The 23,899-nt window shown below is 55.5% G+C and overlaps 1 protein-coding gene and 1 long non-coding RNA gene across 8 annotated transcripts in view; one reads left to right on the top strand and one right to left on the bottom strand.

Annotated features, from left to right (window-relative positions):
• The first annotated feature begins 16,340 nt into the window (after positions 1 to 16,340).
• LOC145717323 (uncharacterized) lies at positions 16,341 to 23,779 on the top strand. The gene is made up of 3 exons (XR_014140456.1): positions 16,341 to 16,512; positions 22,691 to 22,868; positions 23,401 to 23,779. It is a non-coding gene; the product is annotated as an uncharacterized LOC145717323 (long non-coding RNA).
• Positions 20,433 to 23,899, bottom strand: part of DCAKD (dephospho-CoA kinase domain containing) — a 26,792-nt gene continuing 23,325 nt past the window's right edge. For 6 of the 7 annotated variants that reach the window (XM_081804841.1, XM_081804840.1, XM_081804839.1 and 3 more), the window contains one exon: positions 20,433 to 21,754. In XM_081804841.1, the coding sequence (XP_081660967.1) occupies positions 21,463 to 21,754 (292 nt within the window). In that variant the 3' untranslated portion in view covers positions 20,433 to 21,462. The remainder of the gene's footprint in view (positions 21,755 to 23,899) is intronic. The other variant, XR_014140452.1, reaches the window with a different exon arrangement.

The raw sequence follows: 23,899 nt of genomic DNA, 5'->3' as shown, positions 1-23,899 counted from the left end.
AAAGAAACGATTGATGATAATAGCAAGGACCAAGGGCTCTGAGCACAGGCACGCTCGCCTCTCCTGGGGGTTCCTGGGTGGGTGAGCCTGATGCCTGATGCCTGCCCCAGTGCAGAGTGCCCATGCCCCCTCCCATAGCACTGGAGGCCCAGCACCAACCAGTCCCCTGGCTGGTGGGGAGGAGAGGCCTCTCAGGGGGGATACGCAGGTTAGACTTGATCCTTAGAGGTGGAAGGAAACAAAATACCAACTCCCCTGGGGATTCCTGACCCACCAAACAGGATGCCCGTGAGTCAAAGAGGGGACCCCCGGCAGGAGACTAGACACCCCCAGGTGGTCAGTTCCCCAGATCCTGGGAAAGTCACAGACAGCCTGAGTGGTAGGGGGCAGTAAGGCAAAGGAAAGCTCGAAACTTCCTCCTGGTGGGGGCGGGTAATCAATTCTAGATCTCCAGGTCTTTCTCTTCCTCTTACTCACCCGCCTGCCCACTACTCACCTGCCACTATCTCAAGAGACACAGAACATCATAGTTACAGGTGTGGATTTCAGCTCAGCTTACCTGGGTTTCTCTTTTCAATTTTGTTGAAGTATAATTTACATACAACGAAATGCACACATTTTAAGTATTCAGTTTGATGAGTCTTGACAAATTTATATGCACATATAACCACCACTACAATCAGGATATAGAACATTTCCATCATCCCCAAAAGCTCCCTCATGCCCCTTCCCAGTCGATCCCTAGCCTTCCCCCAGCCCCAGGCAACAACTGATCTGCTTTCTGTCAGTATAGATTAGGTTTGTCTCTTCTAGAGTTTCATATAAATGGAATTATGTAATATGTACTCTTTGGTGTCTGGCTGCTTTTCACTTTTCATAATGTTTATGAGATTCATCCGTGTTGCTGTTTTGTCAGTGGTTTATACCTTTTTATCGCCGAGTTGGAGCCCACTGTATGAATATGTGATAATTTGGCCACCTGTTGATGGACATTCGTGTTGTTTTCAGGTTTGGGTTGTTTGTGAATAAAGCTGCTGTGAACGTGTGTGTACAAGTCTTTGCATGAATGTATATTTTCATTTTTCTGGGGTAAATACCTAAGAGTGGAACGACTGGGTCCTACGGTCATTGAATGTTGAACTTTTTTTTAAAGATTTTATTTATTTATTTGACAGAGAGAGAGACAGTGAGAGCAGGAACACAAGCAGGGGGAGTGGGAGAGGGAGAAGCAGGCCTCCCGCGGAGCAGGGAGCCCGATGTGGGGCTTGATCGCAGGACCCTGGGATCATGACCTGAGCCAGAGGCAGACGCTTAATGACTGAGCCACCCAGGCGCCCGTATGTTGAACTTTTTAAGAAACTGGCAGACTGCTTTCTAAAGTAGTTGCACCCTTGTTCATTTCTGCCTTCGGTGTATGAGAGTTCTAGCTGCTCCACAACCTCACCAACACTTAGCGTGGTCAGACTTCTAAGGGGTGTGTAGCGGTAGTTTTAATTTGTATTTTCCTGAATGATGAATGAATGAATGATGTTGAAAATCTTTTTCATGTGCATATCAGTCATTCTCTATCTTCTCCCGACCATTTAAAAAGTTAGGTTATCGTCTTATTTTTATTTATTTATTTATTTATTTATTTATTTATTTAAGAGAGAGAGCAAGAACACAAGCAGGGGGTTGGGGGTGGAGAGAAAAAAGCAGGCTCATTGCTGAGCAGGGAGCCTGATGCAGGGCTCAATCCCAGGACAGTGGAATCAAGACCTGAGCTTAACCAACTGAGCCACCCAGGCGCCCCAGGTTGTCTTCTTGTTACTGAGTTGTAAGAGTTTGCTACATCCAATTCCTTTGTCAGATATAGGTATGGTAAATAATTTCTCCCAGGCTGTGGCTTGCCCTATTATTTTCTTAGCTGTCTTAATTTTGATTCTGCTAGTTCCTTGTGTGCAATCTTGAGCTAGTTGCTTAGCCTTTCTTTCTTTTTTTTTTAAAGATTTTATTTATTTATTTGACAGAGAGACAGCGAGAGAGGGAACACAAGCAGGGGGAGTGAGGGAGGGAGAAGCAGGCTTCCCGCTGAGCAGGGAGCCTGATGCGGGGCTCGATCCCAGGACCTTGGGATCATGACCTGAGCTGAAGGCAGACGCTTAAAGACTGAGCCACCCAGGCGCCCCTTTGCTTAGCCTTTCTGACCCTTAGCTTCCTTATCAGTAGAATGGGGATAATAGTACATATGGTACAGAGATGTTGTGACTTTTAACGCAGTTCCTATATGTAAAATGTCTGAACCCAGAGGAGGCCCTCCACTCATAGTGGCCATTACTGCCATTATTCTCAGGCAGTTAAAGGCCCTTCCTTCACTTCTCCTGTGTCTGGTCCTGATGAGGTAATATATCCTTTCTGTCCAGCTGGCTCCTGAGGATCCCACCACCAGCCAAGGCAGAATGACTTGTGGTATCATCCCATGTGAATCTGGGCCTCCATTCATCCTGTATGTTGGCCTCAAACACAGACTGGGAGACCACAAGGTGCTGGGCCAGCACCATCCTGGAGCTTCTGAGAGAGAGAATCTATACGTCCTACCCGCAAACCCACAATTATTCATGCACAACCACAATCCTTTGGTCACAAACTTTACATTAGCACATGCATGCAACCCCATCACGTTCCTTCTGGTATGGGCACAAACACAGAACACTTGAGCCCAAAGTGAAACGCAGTGATCGCCTACTCCCAACCCCCACTGCCATGGATCAGGAGTGATGGCCTCACTGGCCAGAGCATGTATAATTCAGAGGTTTGGCCTGAAATAGTTCTGTTCGGGCCCAGCCTCTCAGACAGGGGAGGAGGAATAGCCAGGGCGGCAAAGGGAGTGGGGGCAGTGACCTCAACCCTGGGGGAGATCCTGGGGAGTCGGCCTTTAGCTCGGGTGCCTGGGAAGAGCCTGGGGAGGAAAGAGGAGCTTTAAGAGCCACCTGCAGGGCTCCCTTCCCAAGCTGATGGGCCCCTCTTTCTCCCTTCCCCACTCATATTCCCAAATCCTTCAGCCTGGGGGGACATGATCCCTCAAGGGGCAGCTGGGAGAGTAGTCTGGAGAGCTGCATGGCCCACATTGGGCCATTTACAGGTGCGGGGGCCTGGAGTCCCCATCTGTGTGTCTCCAGCTCCCGAACACTTCCCTGGGGCTCAGGATGGGAGGGACACTGCTCAGTTGAGATGTCTTTGTCCCAAGCCTCCTGCCTTTATTCCCCAATCAATTAGTAGAAAAGTCCACAAATATTTATGAGCACTCGCCTGGGCAAGGCTGAGTTCCTAGGACATCAGAGGGCACCTGGGTTGTGCACAGGGAGCCTCACAACTTGCTGAGGAGGCAGAACATTCACAGAAAGGAGGAAGACTGGGCCAAGGAGGGACAGGCTGTGGAGGTCAGAGATGGGGCTATGGGAAGGCTTCCAGCTGAAGGCCTGATTTGAACCAGGCCTGTCTGGATGAAGGGCCGGATCTGGGGAGATGGAAAAGCAGAAAAGAGAGGTGTGAGCTGGGTGAGGGGGCTGGAAGGTACAAGACTATCTGAATGTTAATAAGACTGGCTGATGGAAGCAGGGTCATGTGAGGAAATCATGGGGCTGGCCTGACGTGTCCTTCACCCTTCCATAGTTCAACAAGGACAGGGACTGCACCATGTACAATCCCCTGGAGGAGGGGCGCCTGGGTGGCTCAGTCCGTTAAGCGGCTGCCTTCAGCTCAGGTCATGATCCTGGGGTCTTGGGATCGAGCCCCGCATCTGGCTCCCTGCTCAGCGGAGAGCCTGTTTCTCCCTCTCCATCTGCCTGTCACTCTGCCTACTTGTGCTCTCTCTCTCTCTGTCAAATAAATAAAATCTTAAAAAAAAAAAAAAAAAAAAACAATCCCCTGGAGGTTTCCCTCAAGATTCTGTCATATGGTGTTAAACATCTTGTTTTGGAGTCAGCCTGCTTGGGTTCAAATCCCAACATTGCTACTTCATTGCCCCATGACCTTGGGCAAGTGACTTAACACCTGTTTCCTCACCTATTAAACGGGGGAAAGAATAGTTCCTACTTCATGGCCTTGTTGAAGAGAGAGATAGAAATGCACATAAGGTGCTTTGCCTAGCAGCCATCCCACCTGTCTTGTCTTTCTCAATCCACCTGTGCAAAGAAGCATCCTTACAGTGTCTCCAGGACCCAGATAGCTGACCAGGAGAGGGCGCTACTGCCCGAAGGTAGGGAGGTAGTGCTGCCAGATGGAAAGCAGGAGGGCTTCCTGGCAGAGGAGGCCTTTGAGCTATGATTTGATTCCAAGTGACTGACTCCAGAACATCTATAGGCAAAGTGGACTATGGGCTCCATGTTATCTATGGGACAGAATACTCTCATGATCCTGTGGGGTCCCACAGGGCTTTGGTTTTCCTGTGAACAAAGTCAGTGTGTGGGTTGCTCCAACCCTAGATTCTGAAGGACTCCCTCCCTCCTCTTCCACCTCATCTCCATCCATCTCCTTGGGCCTCTGGCCCAATCTCCCCATCACTTTGCCTCCACCTCTCTTAGTTTCGCTAATTTTGTCTCTCCCCCCCGCCCCACCCTGGTCTCAGCCTCCCTCCCTCTCTTGTTCCAAGTCTCTCAGGCTCTGATTCTGCCTTCCCTATCTCTCCTTTGCTCTCCTGTCTCTCCAGGGACCTCCCCCAAACTCCGCACTCTTCCTGGGACTGGAGGCAGCTGAGGAGTAGGGAGGGGGTCCCTGCTGCCGAGGGCCCACCCCAAGCCCAGCCCTATCGATTAGGGCTTTCTTGGGGGTGGGGGAGACATTGATGATGGTCCTATGAGCCTCTCCAGTGCTGCTAATATTAGCCCAGGGAAGGCAGCTCACTGATGGATTAGGAGAAATTAAGAATTCAAATTCTGTAATTTGAATTGGAGGGCCGCTACTTGCTGACAGCTAATACTTCCCCAGAAATTAATGAGTGAAAGAGGGATGGCAGCCCCAGCTTTCCTCTTCGACAGTATAATTTTCCCCTCATCCGTGCCTTTGAACCCCCCTACTCCAAGCAGGCACTCGCCTGGAGGGCTGGGGTCCTGTTTGTCTCAGATCTCATTCCTGGATCCTGTGGATCCCAGACATCCCCAGGGCACTGGCCTCCGAATTCCCAGCGGAGCCTTGGGCTTCTGCTAGCTGGTGCTCTCGGCATGAGGCCGACCCGCTTGGGGCTCCGGGAGAGGTGCAGGCAGACCTTCTTTCTGTCCCTTCTGGCTGCACGTGGCCCCAGCAAGTGTGTGAGCCTCTCTTCATCTCTGGATGCTGGTCTCTAAGATGGAGATAACCATTGCCCCCTCTCTCGGGTGTTGCGAGGCACAATACACAACCAGGGTGCTTGCTTGCTTGCTTTTCTCCCACTTGGCTTCTTCTCCCTGTGCACCCCAGCTGTGTGGTCCTCCGGAACGCCCACCAATGTCCCCGTGGCCAAATCACGCCCAGACCTCTTTCCTGCAGGAAGTCCTCCTGGGTTTCGTCCTAGGGACACTGATGGCTCCTAAGTTTGCCCTCTTTTCTGCCATGTCTTGAAGTTCCAGGTTATTCCAGGAAAGGGGTATCCTGCCTCTCGGACAAGATTGTCGACTTCCCTGGGGCCATGATGAGGTGCTAAATTCAGGTGGATGAATTTAACCAACATTTTCTACTCCCTTTGTACCTGCCCCACTGTGCCTCCACCCATGCCCACCAGGTACCCTGTAAGTGCTTGCTGGTGGCTGGCTGTTGCTGGGGTGTGCCAGGGCCCAGCCAGTCTGTCCTGCAGTCCCAGCATCCATGTCTTTTTTTTTTTTTTTTAAAGATTTTATTTATTTATTCATGAGAGATAGAGAGAGAGAGGCAGAGGCAGAGGGAGAAGCAGGCTCCCCGCGGAGCAGGGAGCCCGATGCGGGACTCGATCCCAGGACCCTGGGATCATGACCTGAGCTGAAGGCAGACGCTTAACCGACTGAGCCACCCAGGCGTCCCTCAGCATCCATGTCTTGGTGGGAGGTGCAGAGGGGCGCATTCACTCCTGCTGTGAGTAGCTTCCTGGAGCCATTCACCAAAATGGCGGCTTTTAAGCAATTTTTATTTATTTATTTATTTATTTTAAGATTTTATTTATTTATTTGACACAGAGAGAGACATAGCGAGAGAGGGAACACAAGCAGGGGGAGTGGGAGAGGGAGAAGCAGGCTTCCCGTGGAGCAGGGAGCCTGATGTGGGGCTCGATCCCAGGACCCTGGGATCATGACCTGAGCTGAAGGCAGACGCTTAACGACTGAGCCACCCAGGTGCCCTTAAGCAATTTTTAAAAAAACGTTGACACAGGGGCGCCTGGGTGGCTCAGTTGGTTAAGCGACTGCCTTCGGCTCAGGTCATGATCCTGGAGTCCCAGGATCAAGTCCCGCATCGGGCTCCCTGCTCGGCAGGGAGTCTGCTTCTCCCTCTGACCCTCCCCCCTCTCATGTACTCGCTCTCTCTCATTCTCTCTCTCTCAAATAAATAAATAAATAAATAAATAAATAAATAAAAACGCGTTGACACAGTGTTCGTTAAGGAAATGGGAAAAAGTCATTAGAGAGAGCCCTGGGAAGGCCAGACCTGGAGACACATGAAGATGGAGTCAAGATGTGTGTGGGGGTCCTTTCTTGGGTCCTTCCTCCCAACCCTTCAACCTCTGGGGTACATCCCATGCCTGCCCTCCTGCCCCAATCCCAGGCTCACGCTACCCCCCGCCGCCCCGCCCGCTCCCCCTGCCCCTGGCCGAGCTCTGATTCAGGGGTGGGGAGGGATATCTTAGCTGCCGGGGTCGATGGACCATGCAAGGCTTGGAGCCCACCCGCAGAATTGGCCACTGAGCAGTTGGGGTTGGGCTTCTCCAGTCCTCCGTGGAGGACACATGGGGAATCAGCTGAAACGGCTTCCTTCTGAGTTGGGAGGGGGCCTTCGCGGTCACCTAGGACCAACTGTCCCTTTGACAGCTGGGGAAGCTGAAGCTCAGAAAGATTAGTATGTAGTCAAATCCCAATTATCTGCCTAATAGGGAGAAAGCTGGCAGAGTGATCCCCAGAGCAGATAATCCCAAATCCCTCTAGAAGCCTCTGCAGGATTCTGGAAAATCAGATGTTCTTTCCAATTCTGCTTCCTCAGGGCTAGTGTTGGAGCAAAAGTTTGCTCCCAGATGGGCTGGGGCTGAAGGCAGAGAAAGGAGATTGGCAGAAAAGCAGTTTCCTAAAGTGCTGAGGACTGCTTTGGGCAGGAAACTCAGTTGCTGGAATCGTCCCCCGCTCCTAACCTGCTTGCCTGTGAAGCCCCCCCACTACCACCACCAACTTTTTCTTTCCTGCTAAAGCTAAACCCAGGTCCAGGATGAAGATCAGGGAAAGGGTGGGGGTCTGGGAAGAGTGGCTCAGAAGCATCCACTGCTGCTTAAGGCTCAGGGGCTAGCGGGCCCCTCCTTGACATTCCCGTGCTGCTCCGCTCCTGCCTGCAAATGGCCCGTCCGTACCCAAATAGCCTTTTCCCAGATCCAATTAAAATGGTGTTTGGAGCAAGGTTGCAATAATCACATAGTCATTTTCTCTAGTAAAGTTACTGGCTGGAGCCCGATTTGAAAGCTGAGCTGGTAATTGAATCAGAGGAGCTGGGAGGAGTGGAGGGGGTCCTTGGTGGGGATCAGAGGCTCCTGGCTGTGTCACAACCCCCACTCCTACTGCCCATCACCATTCACTCGCTTCCCCTGGTCACGGATGTCTCTTGCGGCTGCAGGGCTCCCAGACCAGGGGAGGACGAGAGATCCTGAGCCCATGTCATGGGACTTTCTCAATTCACAGGTCTAGCGAGGGAGGCCACATGCCCAAAGTCACCCGGGGCGGTGGTCAAGCAAAGCGAGGACTCCAACCTGGTCTTCCTCTCCGGCCAGTGCTCTGTCTCCACCCCAGGTTTCCTGTCTCCCCTGAAGGAAGCTCCAGTGCCCCAGAGCTACTCTGTTCCCCACCCTCTCCTGCCCTGCACCTACCATCTCCCATCCCCCACCCCAGGCCCCACCACATTCTCTCTCCGGGGGAGGGGGGGAGAGGAAGGGCTTCCGAGCTTGCTCCCTGGTCCCGGGGGCGGCTTGCTGTGATTTCCCTGCACACCCTCAGCTGAAATGCCCACAGCAGTCGGACTTGCCTGTCCTCTGCAGCATTCTTTCTCCCAGCCCTAGGCTGGGGATCAGAGTATCTGTCATTTGTGGTGGCTCATGCATTTCCTCCTTCTCTGCTTCCTCCCGAAAATTTTCATGATGCCTCATGGCACGCGAGGCCCTGAGCAGGGCGCAGGGATAAGTCGGGATGGACAGACTGGCAGCTGCCCTCATGGCCTGATGGCCAACATGAACAACTTCCCAAGTGGGACGTGATAGGAAGTCCCTTCCTGCAGCCGGGGAGACAGGCGGCTTCCTGGTCGAAGTGACCCCGAAGCCGAGGTCTCCAAGCTGAAGAGGAGTGTTTTCTCACAATGAATGCCAATGCCGAGGAGCAAGAAAAAGCCAGGTATCATCTTGGGCAGGCGGAGGCCTCAGTTTCCTCATCTCTAGAATGGGCTCCCTGCTCTGTTTGCCTCACAGGCTTCTGGAGAAGAATGGATATGGATGTTCTTTGTGAGATGGAAAACGATGATGAGATGACTATTGTTGTTAACGGGGGGCATTTGTCCCCCACCCCAGACAAGGGGGCAGAACCCTGGGGGAGGGTCGGTCAGGGGTAAGGCCTGGTGGGCAGGTTAGAGGTGGGGGGGGACTGGAATTCAGGACTTGCCCTGCAGAGCCCTCGAGGTTACCTGGGACTGGGAGCCAGGAGACCACCCGGCTGGGAGTTGTGGGGGCCGGAAACTGCCGAGCTGGTAGCTCCCGGCGGGGCTGGGCCTGGCCTCTGTGGTCGGTGGGCCAGCTTCCACGTGGCCAGTGCCTTCTGGGTCTTGGGCAGTCCAGGCCCCGGGGAGTCACAGTGAGACTGAGGGGATCTAGTCGTCTCCCTGCACCTCTCCGCCAGTCGATCCCTGCTCTGCCCTCCCTGCCTTCAGCAGGCTCGGTGCTAGATATGTCATTCCGGAGCTGACCGGCTGGCCCAGAGAGCCCACAGAACCCCCTCGCCCACGAGGGCTCTGGAGGAGACCCAGCCACGGGCGGGCTTTGTGCCTCCCTCACTAGTGGCACCTGCCATGGAGCTTCCTGTCACCTGGGCCCTCCGAGGCCCGTGCCTGTGGCCCCCAAGCCCTTCCTGGTATGGCTGGCCTCCTGGTCAGCAGCTGCAGGGGTGAGTCACAGCTCCCATTAGAGCTTAATTAATCAATTGAGTTAATCAGACAGCTGGGATGTGCTGTGGTTGCAGATGGAGGCCGGAGAGAAAGAGCCAGAGCATGAAGGTCCGGGTCAGGTGAGCTGTGGCTGGCGACAGAGCCTGGTGGTTTGGTGAGGGAGGAGGGCGCTGGCTGAGGCCACACCGGAGGTCCCTGCAAAGGTGGATGAATGGGCTCAGCAGAGGCCCAGGAGGCGCTGCTCTGGAAGGTGCCCTTCACTGGGTGCCAGAGACAGAGCCTGGGGAAGGGGAAGGCAGGACCTCTTCCACCCCTGGCTTCCTCTCTCATTTTTTATCTTGTCACGTGTGTCTGAAAGCTGTTTGAAATCCTTATTTGAATGGAGTGGGGGAAAGAAAGAAAGAAAAAACAAGACCAAAAAAAAAAAAAAAAGGTAGGTCCTCACATTCCCAGTGATCCCAGTCTGATGGGGGAGACCAGATGTCTGGAGACACAGACAGAGACCCAGGCTGAGAGTTGAGTCAGGCTCTGGACATCTGGACCGGGGGGATGGGGAGAGGCCAGGGGAACCAGAGCCAAGGGCGGGCAGGAGTCCAGGAAGAATACTGGGAAGGGGGGAGCACTTGAATGGAGTTTACCCCGTGATTTGCAAAATGTTGTTTCCTCTATTTTTTCTTATATCTGACCTTGGTATTACCTTGGGGGGTGGGGGTTTCAGTGCAGGAAGGGTGATGGTGGGATATGGATTCAGAGAAGACTCACGGACACCCCCGACAGACCCTGCCCCCTCACGGGCTTCGTTTGCACAGGGCGGCAAGCTGGGTGCAGTGCCCGGAGACCCAGAGTGTGAGGCTTTGAGAGATAAGGGTCCAGGGCTGGGGACACGCAAGGGACTCTGCGGGATGAATGCGCGGAAGGCAGGCATTTCAGATGAGGCTGTGAAAGGCTGTCCTAAGAGGTGGCCTGTGAGCGGGGGGGACCCGCAGGTGGGTGGGACCGTAGCAAGTGGAGGTGAGCAAGGAGAGGACAGCTATGGCAGGGAGGGAAAATCGCCCGGGGAAAGGCAGGGAGCATGGACGGCACACACGGCAGGGTCCGTGAGCCTCGCAAGCCGGCCTGGAAATGAGGCTCCCGTCTGTGTCCGGGAGAGAGGGCCTTATGGTGGAGGGCCCTTTGAATGTCAAACCAACACGCCTGAAATGCATTTGGTGGGCACTAGGGATCACCACGAGTCTCTCCCTGGGAAGAATGGGCTTGAAGCAGTTTTGCAGAGAGGATGTATGCGGAGGAAGTTCTGTGCAGGATGGAAAGATGGAAGAAACCTGAAATAGGAAGAAAGAGAGAGAGTGTGTGTGTGTGTGGATATGTATATGCATTTGTGTGTCTGCATGAGTCTGTTTATATCATGTGTGTGTGTATTTGTGAGTGTGTGTGTGTCTAGAGTAGTTCTTACCCTTTTCGCACTCACAGACCCTTCTAAGCCGTCACAGAAGTTTAGACCCTTAGCTTAGAAAAGTGCACATACTCAAGGTTTTGCTTTCGATGAAGGGGACGGGAGGCGTGCCCTTGAATCTTCTGAAGTCCACGTGCTGGACCTCCTAGGGTTTAGATCTCCCCAAATCCCAGCTCTTCCCCTTCGCTGCAGAGTCTGCAAAAGGTATAATTGAGAGCTTAGCATGGCTCTCGGGACCCCGCGGGAGTGCGGGGGGCACTTGGTCCTGGGCAGCTGGGTGCCTCTCCCCACACCTGTCCCCCGGCAGGACAAGTCTGCAGCCAGGACTGGGAGTACCGCTGGGCAATAGGGCAGGGGCCCCTCGGGCTCAGGCCCAGCCAGCCCAGGCGTGAGAGCTCCAGGCTGCTGGTTCCCCTTCCCTAGCTCCCAGCATCCGCAGAAAATGTCAGGCTGGACCCAGGAGGGCTGCCTCCCTGCCAGCACCGAGCACCCTTTGCATTGCCCTGAAATAAGCCCCGTTCACTCCTTCCCACAAATCCTAGTGTTGAGAACAGCTGAGAAGCAGGACCCAGGTGTCCTGGTTCCAAACCTGGAAGCTTCCGCTAAGCCGTTTCTGGGTTTGCTGTGTGGCTCCTGGAGAATCACACCCTTCCTGGGCCTCTGCCGCTACCCTCTTCCTCCAGCTGGAGCCTGACTCCCCCAGGAGTAGGGTGGCCCCCTGCAGACCCTGAGAACGTGCCCAGCAATAGCCACCACGGAAGGGGCGGCCCATCCTCCCCACTTTCTCCTCTCCTCACACAGGCTCATGGCCTACAGAGTATACATTCTTTTTTGGCTGAAGTGGAGCTGCTCAGGACCATCCCCACTGATAGCCGGTTAAGCTCAGGGAGGGGCCTTGCCTTAGATCCCGCCTCCAGGAAGCAGAGGCACCAGGAATGACAAGAGTTTCCAAGTTCAGCTGGCAGGCTTGTCCCTCCACACCAGGCTGCCCCAGGTGCCCGGGGATGCCAGGAAGCTCGGCATCCACCCGGCACCAGGTCCTGCCCAGGGGAGCCGGGGACCTGTGGTGACCCACCGAAGGAAGATGCCGCCATCAGTCGGCCTCCCCCCAGAGAGCCTCCTGCTGGGGTGCTGGGGCCACAAAGGGGCAGTCTGCATTTTTTAAGATCATAAATAGAAGTTTTATTTTATATGCTTTTGATGACTTTACTGAATTATCCTATCGGTACAATGTTTTTGTTTTATGTTGTTATTTTTTTATTCATTTCAGAGGTGGAGCTTAGTGATTCATCAGGTGCATAGAACACCCAGTGCTCATTACGTCAAGTGCCTCCTTAACGCCCATCACCCAAGTATCCTTTCCCTCCCACTCCCCTCCCCTCCAGCAGCCGTCAATTTCTTTCCTAGATCATAGGGGCACACTTTTCCCTCTGCCCCCACACTGTCATAGAAGCAAAAGTCCCTACCCTGTGGTTCTTATTCTAGATCTGTGCTGGTCCAATGTGGTTGCCTCTCGCCACACGTGGGGATGGAGCCCTTGGAATGTGGCTGGTGCCACAGGTTGAAATGATCATATTTTGGATATATTGGGTTACATGGTTTAAAAAATGATTCAAGTTAATTTCACCCATTTCTTTGGACTGTTTCAACGTGGCTACTAGAACATTGAAAAGCACATGTGTGTCTTGCCTTATGTTTCTTCCGGACAGTGCTACTCTAGATAGCAATAGCCCCCTCACCCCTGTGCGGCATTTTGTATAATCTCACTGACAGCTGTGAGAGAGGAGTGGGGGCGACCTGCCTCTGTTTGACAGGTAAGGAAAGTAAGACCCCACGAGGTCAAATGACTTCTCCAAGGTCATACAGCCAGGAAGGGGTGGAGGCCAGACACCAACCCAGGTTTTCCTGACTCTAGAACTGAGACCCATTTCCCAAGACAATCCAGAAAGATGCCCCTCTCTTCACATTGGCGTTGACCCTCCCCCACCCCCTCCCTCTCCCCAGGCCCCTGCTGACACCACTCTCCCCTCCCCATGCTACGGGAACCTCCCACTAGAAACATCCCCCTGGTAACCCCATGAAGACGGACGCCTCTTGGCCCTCCACTGAAGCCAGAGTCTTTTTTTTTTTTTAATTTTTTTTTTTATTTATTTGACAGAGATAGCATGAGAGAGAACACAAGCAGGGGGAGTGGGAGGGGGAGTGGGAGAGGGAGAAGCAGACTCCCCGCTGAGCAGGGAGCCCGATGCGGGGCTCAATCCCAGGACCCTGGGATCACGACCTGAGCTGAAGGCAGACGCTTAACAACTGAGCCACCCAGGCGCCCCTGAAGCCAGAGTCTTATTTCACATTAGACTCCGTGGCCTGTGATTCTCGCCAGCAAAGCTGGTGCCTTTGCCCTACCATTAAGAACGTGCTCTTTTGTACCTGCTGCCGCTCACAGAAGTGCCCCCAGGGCAGAGGAAGCAGTGGGCACTGCTCCCTGGGGCGCACCCACTTTCTCTCCCCATTGTGATCCTGGTCCTCTGCTGACGCCTGTCCACCTGGGTTCCACCCGGTCTGCCTTCTCCTCAGAGATGAGCATATTCAATGAGGCGAGGGGACTGTATCTTTAATTTCCCCCCTGTCCGTCCCTGGAACGTGATAAAAATACCCGGCATTGATCTTTTTTTCTTCCCCTTCTGCCGGGGATAATGTTTACCCAGGTGTCAATCAGGAGAAGAATTTGGCTTCCTAATTTCTCTTCTCCTCCCTGGGGGCCGCGCGTCTCCCCGCCTCACATGGACACTGAGCTGGAATCAAGGTTACTAATAATCCCCCAGCACACACAGACACCGAGAGCACATATATTAAAGTCACATATTGATTTATATTTTTGGGTCCCTCTGCCTTTCTGCCCAGCCTCAGCCTTTCTCTCTGCCAAGGAGAAAAAAAGAATTACACAGCTATATTTATCACCAAGAAGTTTAGTGTAAAGAGCATTGTGTCCAAAGCTAATTCCCACCCCCTGCCCTCTTTGAGGGTATTTTAAAAAAAAAATTGTGTGGCGTTGCCTATCCATAAACATTTATCTTTTGTTGTTTGTTCTTTAACTTCTCCCTGAAGGAGGCAGTGAGGGATTTAAGACAGACTGTCAGAAGGACTTCCTGTCTTGACAGTGGCTGCCATCCCCAAGGAGGCTGGGGGAGTTGTCCTGCCAGGAGAGATAGTCCTGTTGCAGGTGGGGAAAGAGATGGGTAGGAGCCTGTGTGGAAGGTGGGGCAATGGATTCAGTAACTCCTAGAGGTCACCCACCAGTCCAAATAGCACCTGGTAATTAGTGGCTCGACATTTGCAGTCCTGTTTCACAGTTGGGAAAATCCAGAGGCTGGGGAGTGAGTTGACTTCCCACTGGGGCTCCAGAGTCCAGGTCAGCCTTGGCTTTCCATCCGGACTCTGAAAGTTGATGGGAAAGAACCTTTCTTCCAGGCACGGGTGACCCCTGCCCTGAGGACTCAAGGTGGGCGCATAGATCTCTGCCTGGAGGAAGGTGCTGGTGTTGGAAGCCAGGGGGAGGAGAGACAGTCTGGAGATTCTCATTCTTTAAGGTAGGATGGGGGAAGGAAAGGCTCTCAGAGCCCTAAGCCTGGGCCCCACAGCCTCTCCCCACACCTCTCCTCCCATCCAGAATGCCTGTCACTCTGTCTGGCAAGGCAGCCATTTAAAAATGCCAAACTATTTGACTCCAGTTCCCTCAAGGGGCTCTTGGAATGGAAACAACGTTGAGCATGAGAACTCACAAACCCAGCACCATCTTCTTCTTCTTTTTTTTAAAGATTTCATTTTATTTATTTTTTAAGATTTTTTTCATTTATTTGACAGAGAGAGGGAGATCACAAGTAGGCAGACAGGCAGGCAGAGGAAGAGGGAGAAGTGATTAGGGAGCCCGATGTGGGGCTCGATCCCAGGAAGCTTCCCAGGACACTGGGATCATGACCTGAGCCAAAGGCAGACACTTAACCAACTGAGCCACCCAGGCACCCCCATTTTATTTTTTTAAGTAATCTCTACACCCAACATGAGGCTTGAATTCACAACCCTGAGATCAAGAGTCGTGTGCTCCACCAACCGAGCCAGCCAGTTGCCCCAGCACCATCTTCTTAATGCCTGTCGGTGAGTTTCCTGCCCCCTCACACACCTTGTCTCCTTTATTCTTCAAAAATGCTCTGGGAGGTAGAGAGTGTTGGCCCCATCTTACACATGGGGAAACTGGGGTTAAGGAACTTGCCCGGGGTCACATAGCTGGGAAAAGGCAGGCCCCAGCTACAGCCCCGCTTCCTGACTGTTCCCAGGGCTCACTGCCTCGCCCTCAGCCATGGGGGCATAGCCTCCTGGCACTCAGCCTTCTGTGACCTTCAGAACCCTCCCAGCTTCTTTCTTTCCCTGGCCCAGCCTTGGGGTCATGGCTCTGTCTGCTCACTCCAGGCCCAGCTAACTCTCTGTCCTTGACAGTGAGGAGCAGTTCCTCTTCTGGTTGTACCCAGATGCACCTGGGCTGGGGGAGGGGGTGTCAAACCTTTCCCTGATGGAGCCTGATGGGGTCCAGCTGCCTGCTCAGCCTTTGTTGGGGACCCTGAGAGGCTGGCTGGCCCCTGCTTTCCCTCTGGTATTTTCCAGTGGCTTGATTGAGTCACTTCCAACCCGGTGTTTCTCACTTCATTCTGGAACTTATTTTACCCCCTAGCAGGGCTGAGAACTGCGATCTATGGAGAGCCACCATGTGCTCCCCCCAGTGCTTGTTGACCTCCACAGTAACATTGCGAGGTGAAGGTTGAGCCTTTCATTACAGTTGGGGAAACCGAGGCTCAGGGAGCATAAGTAACTTCTCCTAGGTCACCCAGAGGGTAAGAGGAGTTAGGATGGGGTCAAGTTCGTGTGACCCAAAGTCCTTGTTTTGGAGCTCACTCTTTTTTTTTTTTTTTTTTTTGAGCTCACTCTTTAGCTCACTCCTACTCGGGGGCTGTCCCCATCAGACAGACTGGGTGAGGGCGGGGGGCCAGACAGCGCGGGGCGCGGCGGGAATCAGCAACGAGGACCCTCCCGGGGAACTTTTCCCATTGAAAATCTGTTCCCCTCGCGGCCACGGGTGATGTATGGCTGGAGCTCATGAGAAACGTGCCGCGGAACGGAGGCAGGCGGCGCGGGCGGGGTCAGCGCGGCATTGAGATTCCGCGGGGCGCGGGGGGCGGCGCGGGCCCTGACACGGGCCGGGTAATTGATCTGGAGGTGCCAATTTGCAGCAACTAAATATTTGGTTTCTGCCTCTGCCCGCTCCGCACTCTGCTCAAACAAACTTCAATTAAAAGCGAAAAGCGAGGGGTGGAGGGGCGGTGCGCCCGGGTCCCCGCGGCCAGATCGATGGCGCGGAGCCTGCGGGCTGCGAGCGCCGCGCGCCGGGCGAGGGGCACCGCGGACGCGGGCGGGGCGGGCGCCCCCTTCCGGATCGCCGAGCACCGGGAGCCCGGCCGCGAGAGGCAGAGCCGAGGGAGGGCAGGCGGAGGCGGTGCTTCGAGCCCGGAGCTGCGGCTTAATCAGCTCCGCAGAGCGCGGGCCGCCCACTGTGTGCCAAGCGGGGGACACGAATAGGGCCAGCCTGGACACCCCACTCCGAACGTCCAAGCCTGTGTACTCGGGCAGGGATCCGGGGAAGGAGGGGTCCCAGGGCGCTGACCCCCTCTCCCAGCGCGCCCACCGAGGTACTTTGATGATGGCCTTGCCCTTCAACAGCGTTCACTCAGCGTCTTCCCCGGGCGCCGCTGCGTGCCTGGTGCACCGGACTCCGAGGTCCATCTCCTCTCCTATGTCTGCCCATTTGTCCACCCTTGGGTTGGCCTAAGTGCTGAGGGTGAATCCAACCCACGCCCCACCCCTGGCGGGGTCTGAAGGAGAGGGTTTGGAACTGGGAGGAGCAGTGAGATGCTGGGGAATTGGGGAGGGGTCCTAGGGAGGGGGCTACAGCCTGGGGCAGGGAAAGGATCTTTGGGTCACAGTTGCCTTCTTTTGGGGTTCAAGAGGAACATAGCAACAATAGTCACCCCCTGGGCAAGTTAGTCCTCAGGAAAGTTTCTGTCCCTCAGTGATCCTTCATTTCTTTGGGGGGAGAGACCCTAGAGGCTGGGAAGGGTTGCTAATCAATCACTGGGTGTTGCAAAGCGGAGGGATCTCAGGGTCGGCTGGGTGGGGCAGCCTGGGGGGTGGTTAAGACAGTTCTGGGAAAGATGTGATGAGGGATGGAGGTGTGGGTGGCAAAGAGACATCCACGTCAGTGTGGAGGGTAGGGGTAAGTTCAGATGGATTAACAGTGGAGGGGAGTTGGGGTCCTTCCATTGGAGTGGATGCTTCTGGAGACCCAGCAGTGGGAAGTAAGGCAGAGGGCCTGGAAGGTAAGTGAGGAAGAAGCCCTGCCGCCTCCCACATTGCTGGGCCTCACCTTCTGGGGTAAAAGGGTGGCTTCCAGACTTACCCCTTCACCAAGTGAGGCTGCTGCTGGTCCACTCAGCTGCAGGATGCAGCCCCGTTCCTCCCATCCTCCCCGTCAAGCCCCCTCTCCTGCCCTCCCAGGATCCCCTTGGCTCATGGCTGGGTGTGGAATCACAGGCTCTCCCTATGTGCCCAGCTTCCAGGCCCTCAGATGGCTCTGCGGTGCTCCTCTGGGCCAGGGAGACCTGGGTGCCATTCTCATTTCCAACCACAGGGCTCTAGGGGAGATTGGTCTCACCATCCCTCCCTTCTGTGCCCCTTCTACTCCAAGCCTCACTTCCTGGACCGTCCTCATGGGCCCTCAGTCCCCAGGTCTCTCTCTCTGTGGCTTGGAGCATCAGTCTTTATTACAGAGAAGCTGGATGCAGAGCTTAGTGTAAGGTTGAGGAAGAGCCCCGGCTGGACCACCCTCAGAAGCCTCCCCATCCACCCCTGCTCTCCCACCCCAGTCCCTCCTAGGGGCTGCAGTACTCCTCTGCTGAAGCCAGACCTCTTTCCAGCCTGCAAGCTGGGCGCCGGCTCCCTCCCAATCCCTCCCTCCCTCCCTCCCTTCTCTCCCTGGGCGCTGAGCTGTGGAGCAGAATGATTTCCTGTAATTGGCCAGCAATCCGGCTGCCCGACTTGTTCTATCGACATGCTGGTTAGCTGGAAATTGTATTGGAATCTGAGTGATGGGGAGAGGCGGGTGGGGAGCGAAGGGAGGAGGCTCTTTGGGCCCCCGCTGGGTGCAGCCTCAGCTCTGTGGGTGAGCCAGAGGGGCCACCACCTCTCTTGGAAAGGAGCGGGAGAGCAGCCCAAAGTGCCGCTCCACCCCTTGCATTGCGCTCCTTCTCTTCTGCCATCTCTGGGGGTCTCCCCTACCCGGCTCTACGTGGCCCCGAGGCCTCGGGTCACCACTGCCACCCCATTCCCTCTCCTGCCCCTGGGACTGGTTTCTCCTGAACTAATGTGCCTTTGTGAGAACAAGGGGGCACTTAGCAGACATGGCCGTCCCTCTCCCATCCGGGTTCTAGCCAAGGAGGCTCATTATGGAGAATCCCCAACCCCCCCCCCCCGCCCCTCCCTTCAACCTCTCCCAGGAAAGGAAGAGGCTGGGCATCTGAAGAAGTTGACAGCAACTCCTAGACAAAGAGTCGAGGTGTAATTAATGAGGCAGTACAGGTAGTGGGAGGGGCATGTCCCAGGGAGTCCAGAAGCTTGGTGATTGTGCCTGTTGGTTACCTGGGCCCCGGGGCTCAACCATAAATTCTAGCCCTGCTTCCTTCACTCCTTCACCGAGTTGGCAGATTTCAAGGAGATGACTGCGTGAAAGTGCTTGGTAAACTGTAAAGCTCTGCTAGTTATGCTAGGGCCAGCCCGGGCCTGGGGATGGGGGCGGTTTAGGGGCCTTGCCTGTCCCCTTTCCCCCGCCAAGAGGCCGAGAGGCCGTGGCAGGTGTCTCTGCTGCTCCGCGGGGTGGGTAAGGCCCAGAGTCCGGGAATGGAGCGCGGGGGCCCGAGCGCGCGACTGGAGGGTAGGAGGCCAGGGTCCCGGGCCGGTCACCCTCGCGAGGGTGGGATGGGGACACATCCCTCCGCCCCGCGGCGCCAGGAGCACGCGGGGCCCGCAGCTCCTGCAAAGAGGACGCGGCGAGCCGCACAGCTTTTTAATTAGCGCCCGGGGCCGGGCGGCGCGTCCGCGTTCCCGCCGCAGCCGCGGGGCGGGGGATCTGAGGCGCCCGCGGTTCCGGAGCGGAGGCCGGAGCGCGACCGGGGGAAAGTTAGTAACTGCTCTGCGAGCGCCCGCCGCGCGGGCCCGACCCCAACCCGGGCGGGTGCTGCCGCCTGCCGGTGGGAGAGGAGGCCGCCCGCGCGGGCGCGGCGCTGGACTCCCGGTGGCCTGGCTCCGCCTCTTCGTTTTTTTTCTTTTTTTAAAGTAAGCTCTAAGCCCAATGTGGGGCTCGAACTCGACCTGGAGATCCAGAGTGGCATGCTCCACCGACTGAGCCAGCCAGGCGCCTCCGGTAGGCCTTCTAGAAGGCTGCCTAGGGCCCTGAAGCCTGGGAACGGGAGGCCAGAGGAGAGAGGCATGATGGGGAGATGGGAGGTGGGGTAGGACCAGGGCACCGGGAAGACTGGCCCGCCTTTTCTGCACACCTGCCAGTCTGGCTATCCTCTGGCATTTTTGCATCAACTTCAGCAAGAGAGAAAATAATTCTTTGGAACTTTACAGTTTGCAAAGGGCTTTCACTGCCCTCCACTTATCAGGTCCTTTGACATAGGCATCATGAAGCTAACTTGATCGAAGAAACACAGTCAGGAGGTCCCATTAAGGAGGCTGAGCCCCAGTGCGATCCCAGGGCTGCTCCTCCCTGGTGAGGCTCAGGGGCACAGCTGCCGGGGCCCAATGCCTGGCTCTGGGGCCTGCATCAGATCCCTCGACCTCTCTGAGCCTGGAATCAGAGTCACGTCACCCATAGGGGTTACACCTCCAGCACACTGTCCAGAAGGTCACAGGCATTCGTGAAGAGTCGCTTTCTCACCGACTGGGCTGACAGGGCGCTGTAAGGGGTCTGCGCCTCTCCTCTTCCTCCTCTGGCCAGGCCCCAGGAACCCGGGGAGGCAGCAGCCTTCTGCTTTCCCATCCTGCCCTGGCCCCCACCCTGCAGCCAGACACCTCCCTGCAGAGCCTTTCTTTGCCCCCGGGGGTGTGTGTGTGCAGTGCATTCATGAGCTGGCCTCCGAGGCACGAGCAGCTCTGGGAAAGGGGACACAAAACATGGCCACCACAGCCTTGCTGCATTTGTCATGCTCAGTTCTGGCCTTAGTAGGCTGCTAGGCAGGATCAGCACCTCAGCAGGTCTGCCGGGCGGTGGCAAGGGAAAGCCGAAGTCTACACTGGTCTAACTGGTTGGGGAAGGAAGATGGAGCGAGTAAGTGGGATGCTGCCCCAGCCCCTCCACCCACCTCCCACAGGGTACACCTGGGCCTAGCTGGAATCCTCCGGAGGCCTCAGGAGACGTCACAGGGCTACTGAGCCTCTGGGCCCGGGGAAGTGAGGGACTTGGGCCTCAGTGTGGGAGGAGGCCAAGTGTAACCCCAGATGGCATCGGCCAAGTCAGTCCACGGTGCTAGGGGAAAAATGGCAGTGTGGGGCATTTCAGATCAACACATCTTGTTTTATTAAGCACCAATGGCGAGTCAGGCTCTGCACCAGGAACATGGAGATAAACAAGACACAGTCCCGGCCGCCGAAAGGCTTACAGTCTAGTAGGAGAGACCAGCCAGTTTTTGGCTGATTACAATTCCGTGGATTAAAGTAAAACATGGCACGGCGGGGTGGGCAGGGGGCTTTCCCAGAGCACCTGACCCAGCCCGGGGCTCCAGATGGTGCTTGGGAGTTATCCAGCTATAGAAAAACGAAAGGTATTCTAGGTGAGGGAACAGCACAGCGAAAGCACAGAGGCAGGAAACAGCCTCGTGCGTGTGGACTCCTAAGAGTTCAGGGCAAGGAAGACACGGTGGGAGGCAGCCTGGTGGCAGGTGGGGAGCGGGTATGGGGGAGGCTGGAGAAATGCCAAGGTGGGGCAGTGGGTCATCCCACAAGAGGCCCCGCCACAGCATTACCAACAAGGGAGTCCTCACTGCATCCTGGCCAAGGGCTTCAACCTAGGCGAGAATCCTGTCCGAAGGTAGCAGCCCTTGGTCCACAATTATTTCCCTGGTCCAGGATGTAGGTTTTGGTCATGATGGGGCATGTGCTTGGAGAGGGTTCAAGCCCAGGGAACCTCCCAGTTTTGAACACTGTCAGTGGCCACAGAGACCGTGTCCCTCGCCTGCACCCCCAAGAAATTTACAACAGTTTCCCACCATGGCTTTCATGCCGCATCGCGGACACCATTCTGTGGGGGGTCCAGACGGAGGGGCCCTCGGGAAGGTGGGGAGGAGTATTTACTGACGGGGCCGTTTCCCTGCCTCAGACAGGATGCACTCCGAAAGGGTGGGGGGAGCAGGGGGGCCCTGCCGGGCTCAGCCCAGAGTCAGAGAGAGAGAGAGAGAGAGAGAGAGAGAGAGTGTGTGTGTGTGTGTGTGTGTTGACGGGCTTGGGAGGAAACAGGAAGCATTTGTTACCTGCTTCAGCCTCTGAGGAGATCAAGGCCTGGCGCTGCATGCGTCGGGAGTGCCCCGCTAGGGGGAAGGCAGGAAGTAGCGGGTGAGCAGGTACAGGAGGCTGGCAAGGCCCACTAGACCTGTCAGGACCCCGAGCCTCAGTGGCAGGTACTCCAGGGAGCGCTCCAGCTCAGCGTGCAGGAGGACGACCTGGCGTCTGGTGATGCTCCACTCCCCCGAGTTGTCTAGGACATGGCGGGCCATGCGGGCCTTGTCCTTCAGGGGCAGCTGGGCCTCGATCCGGGCCTCTGCGTCCTCCCGGTTCAGGTTGTTCCGCTGCATCAGCCGCGCCAGCTGTGTGTCCCGGTCACTGAGGACGGGCCGGGAGGGCAGCTCAGGCCCTGCACGCCCCGGCCTCCCTCCCATGGGCAAGTCACAGGGTGGCGGGGGCAGGGGGCACGGGCAGTCCCTTCTTTCAAATCTCTTTCGGGGCCACGGCCAGGGAGGGAGGCTACTCCCACCTCATCGCACGCTTTGTGGGGACCCTGGTAGCACCATGGGCTCCGGAAGTCCCTCAGCATCAACGGGGGGGGGGGCGTTGCAGCCACTGCTCTCTGCCATCTGGGGTCTCTCTGCCTTGCCACTAGGCCTGCGACTTCCCAGTTATAAGCTGGGGAGATCTGGTCATCTGGCATCAGCTACATCCTGAGTCCCTGGGTGGGTGACCTTTACTGGAAGGGCTGTGCCTGCAAACGAGCTGCTGCCTGTAGTTCCCCTGGGGCTTGGGCCTGCTTCGTCCAAAACAGCTTCCTGAGCCACCAGAGACCCCTCGCCTTGCCTTCCCACTCCCACCCTGGACCCTGAGAGCCAAGACAGCGGCTGCCCCGCGAGATGCCACTGACACAGAGGGACCGGCCAGCCCCAATGTGCTTCCCCTTGGAGCAAGGGAGCTGGATCTGGTCCTTGGGACAGGACAAAGCATCACAGACTAAGCTAAACACCACCCAGTCTGCCGACTCCGAAGGAAATTCAAAGAATAGGTCTTTCGCCCACTCTGATATTACCACCTAGGTCCTTCCTCAGGAAACTTACTGTCTTGTCTTTGGCTGCACAGGCTGCCAGGCTGTCTTCTGGAAGGGAGTCATCTCTAAGCTCTCTCTAGCTCTGTGGCTACCTGAGCCCCTCAGGGGGAACGAGAGGGAGTGGGCTCTGCCATCTGGGGGCTGTCTGCTTTGCCACTAGGCCTGAGCTCTCCCAGCTGTACAAGATGAGAGGGTCTGATCACTACAGTTTGGTCTCCTCTTAGGTGTGGCTAGACCAGAGGGCCTCCTGGGATGTGAAGACACACCTTCCAAGGACAGACACAACCTGAACACTGGTCAATTCTAATGCCGTTCAGAGCAGAATGCTCCAGAAAATCATTTCTGGCTGGCCAATCAGAGAAGACTTTGTAGAAGGATGGCGTCTATACCGGCGTTTGAAAAGTAAGTTGACTTGTCGTTTCCTTTGTTAGGGGGACAGCGTCCTGTCAAGGTCACGGGGCCAATCCCTGCCTGGCTAAAAACAAGGACTGAATCTTAGGGACGCTGTGAATCTGGGCCTAGGGAAATCTGAGTGAACGGAGGTGGCTTAGAGCCACCTGCGAGGGCACAGCCTTCAGAACGTGTGGCCTAGGCTCAGGGCTTCCTGGAATGTGAAGGCAGAGCTCCCTCACAGCCCCTTCTGGGGCCCAGAAAGAGTCCCGTATGTTCAAGGACTGATGCTATTTATGGGAATAGGATTTTTACCCAAACACTTACTCTGCAATTGGCAAATTTCTCAAAAATGTGAATAATCCCATTTTGATATAATCACACTTTGGTAAATGCCCCATATTATTTCAAATGCACCAGGGATACAGGGATAGTCTGATAGTTAAAGGAATCCATGAGGGGATCTTTAGTTTTGTCCAGTGTAGATCCGTTTTATGAAAAGCAAATAATCACTCATTCACATGTCTCTGGCCTCTCTCTCGAGCCTGAAAGCGGGGCGTGAACAGCACCCAGGATTCCGGCAAAGGCTCCTGCGGCTGGTGAGCGGGCCTGGAGGATCTCCTGCAGAACAGGCCCCATCTATGGAACCCAGCGTACCTGCCAGGAGCCACAGCGCTCTCTGCTCTTAGTGAACAGACCAAGCTGGAAAGGAAGTGCAGCAAGGCAGGGCAGGCATGGGGTCATCTGGGTCATCTGTGACTGCAGATACAACCAGTGTTCTCACCTCTGCTAGAGGATTCCCCCTCAGCCCCTTTTCTGACCCTTTGGTGCCAAGTTCCAATTGTATTAAGACTCCAAGTCTTCATGGAGTGTGCTTGGCCTCTGCTGATAGCCTTTCACAGACGGAATAAAGAAGCCAGAGAGGCTGACGGTTTCCATGGGAGACACGGGCTGGGGGGGGCAGCTATGAGGATGCCCGAGTCCCTCCAGGAGGCTCAGCAGATTCAGACTGGGCTTTCCATGGCAGCCCTCGGTGGGAAGCT

The sequence above is a fragment of the Leptonychotes weddellii genome, chromosome 15 (assembly GCF_054177405.1).
Source record: "Leptonychotes weddellii isolate Sample4059 chromosome 15, ASM5417740v2, whole genome shotgun sequence".
Taxonomy (NCBI): Eukaryota; Metazoa; Chordata; class Mammalia; order Carnivora; family Phocidae; genus Leptonychotes; species Leptonychotes weddellii.
This window is presented reverse-complemented; position numbering and strand designations above follow the sequence as displayed.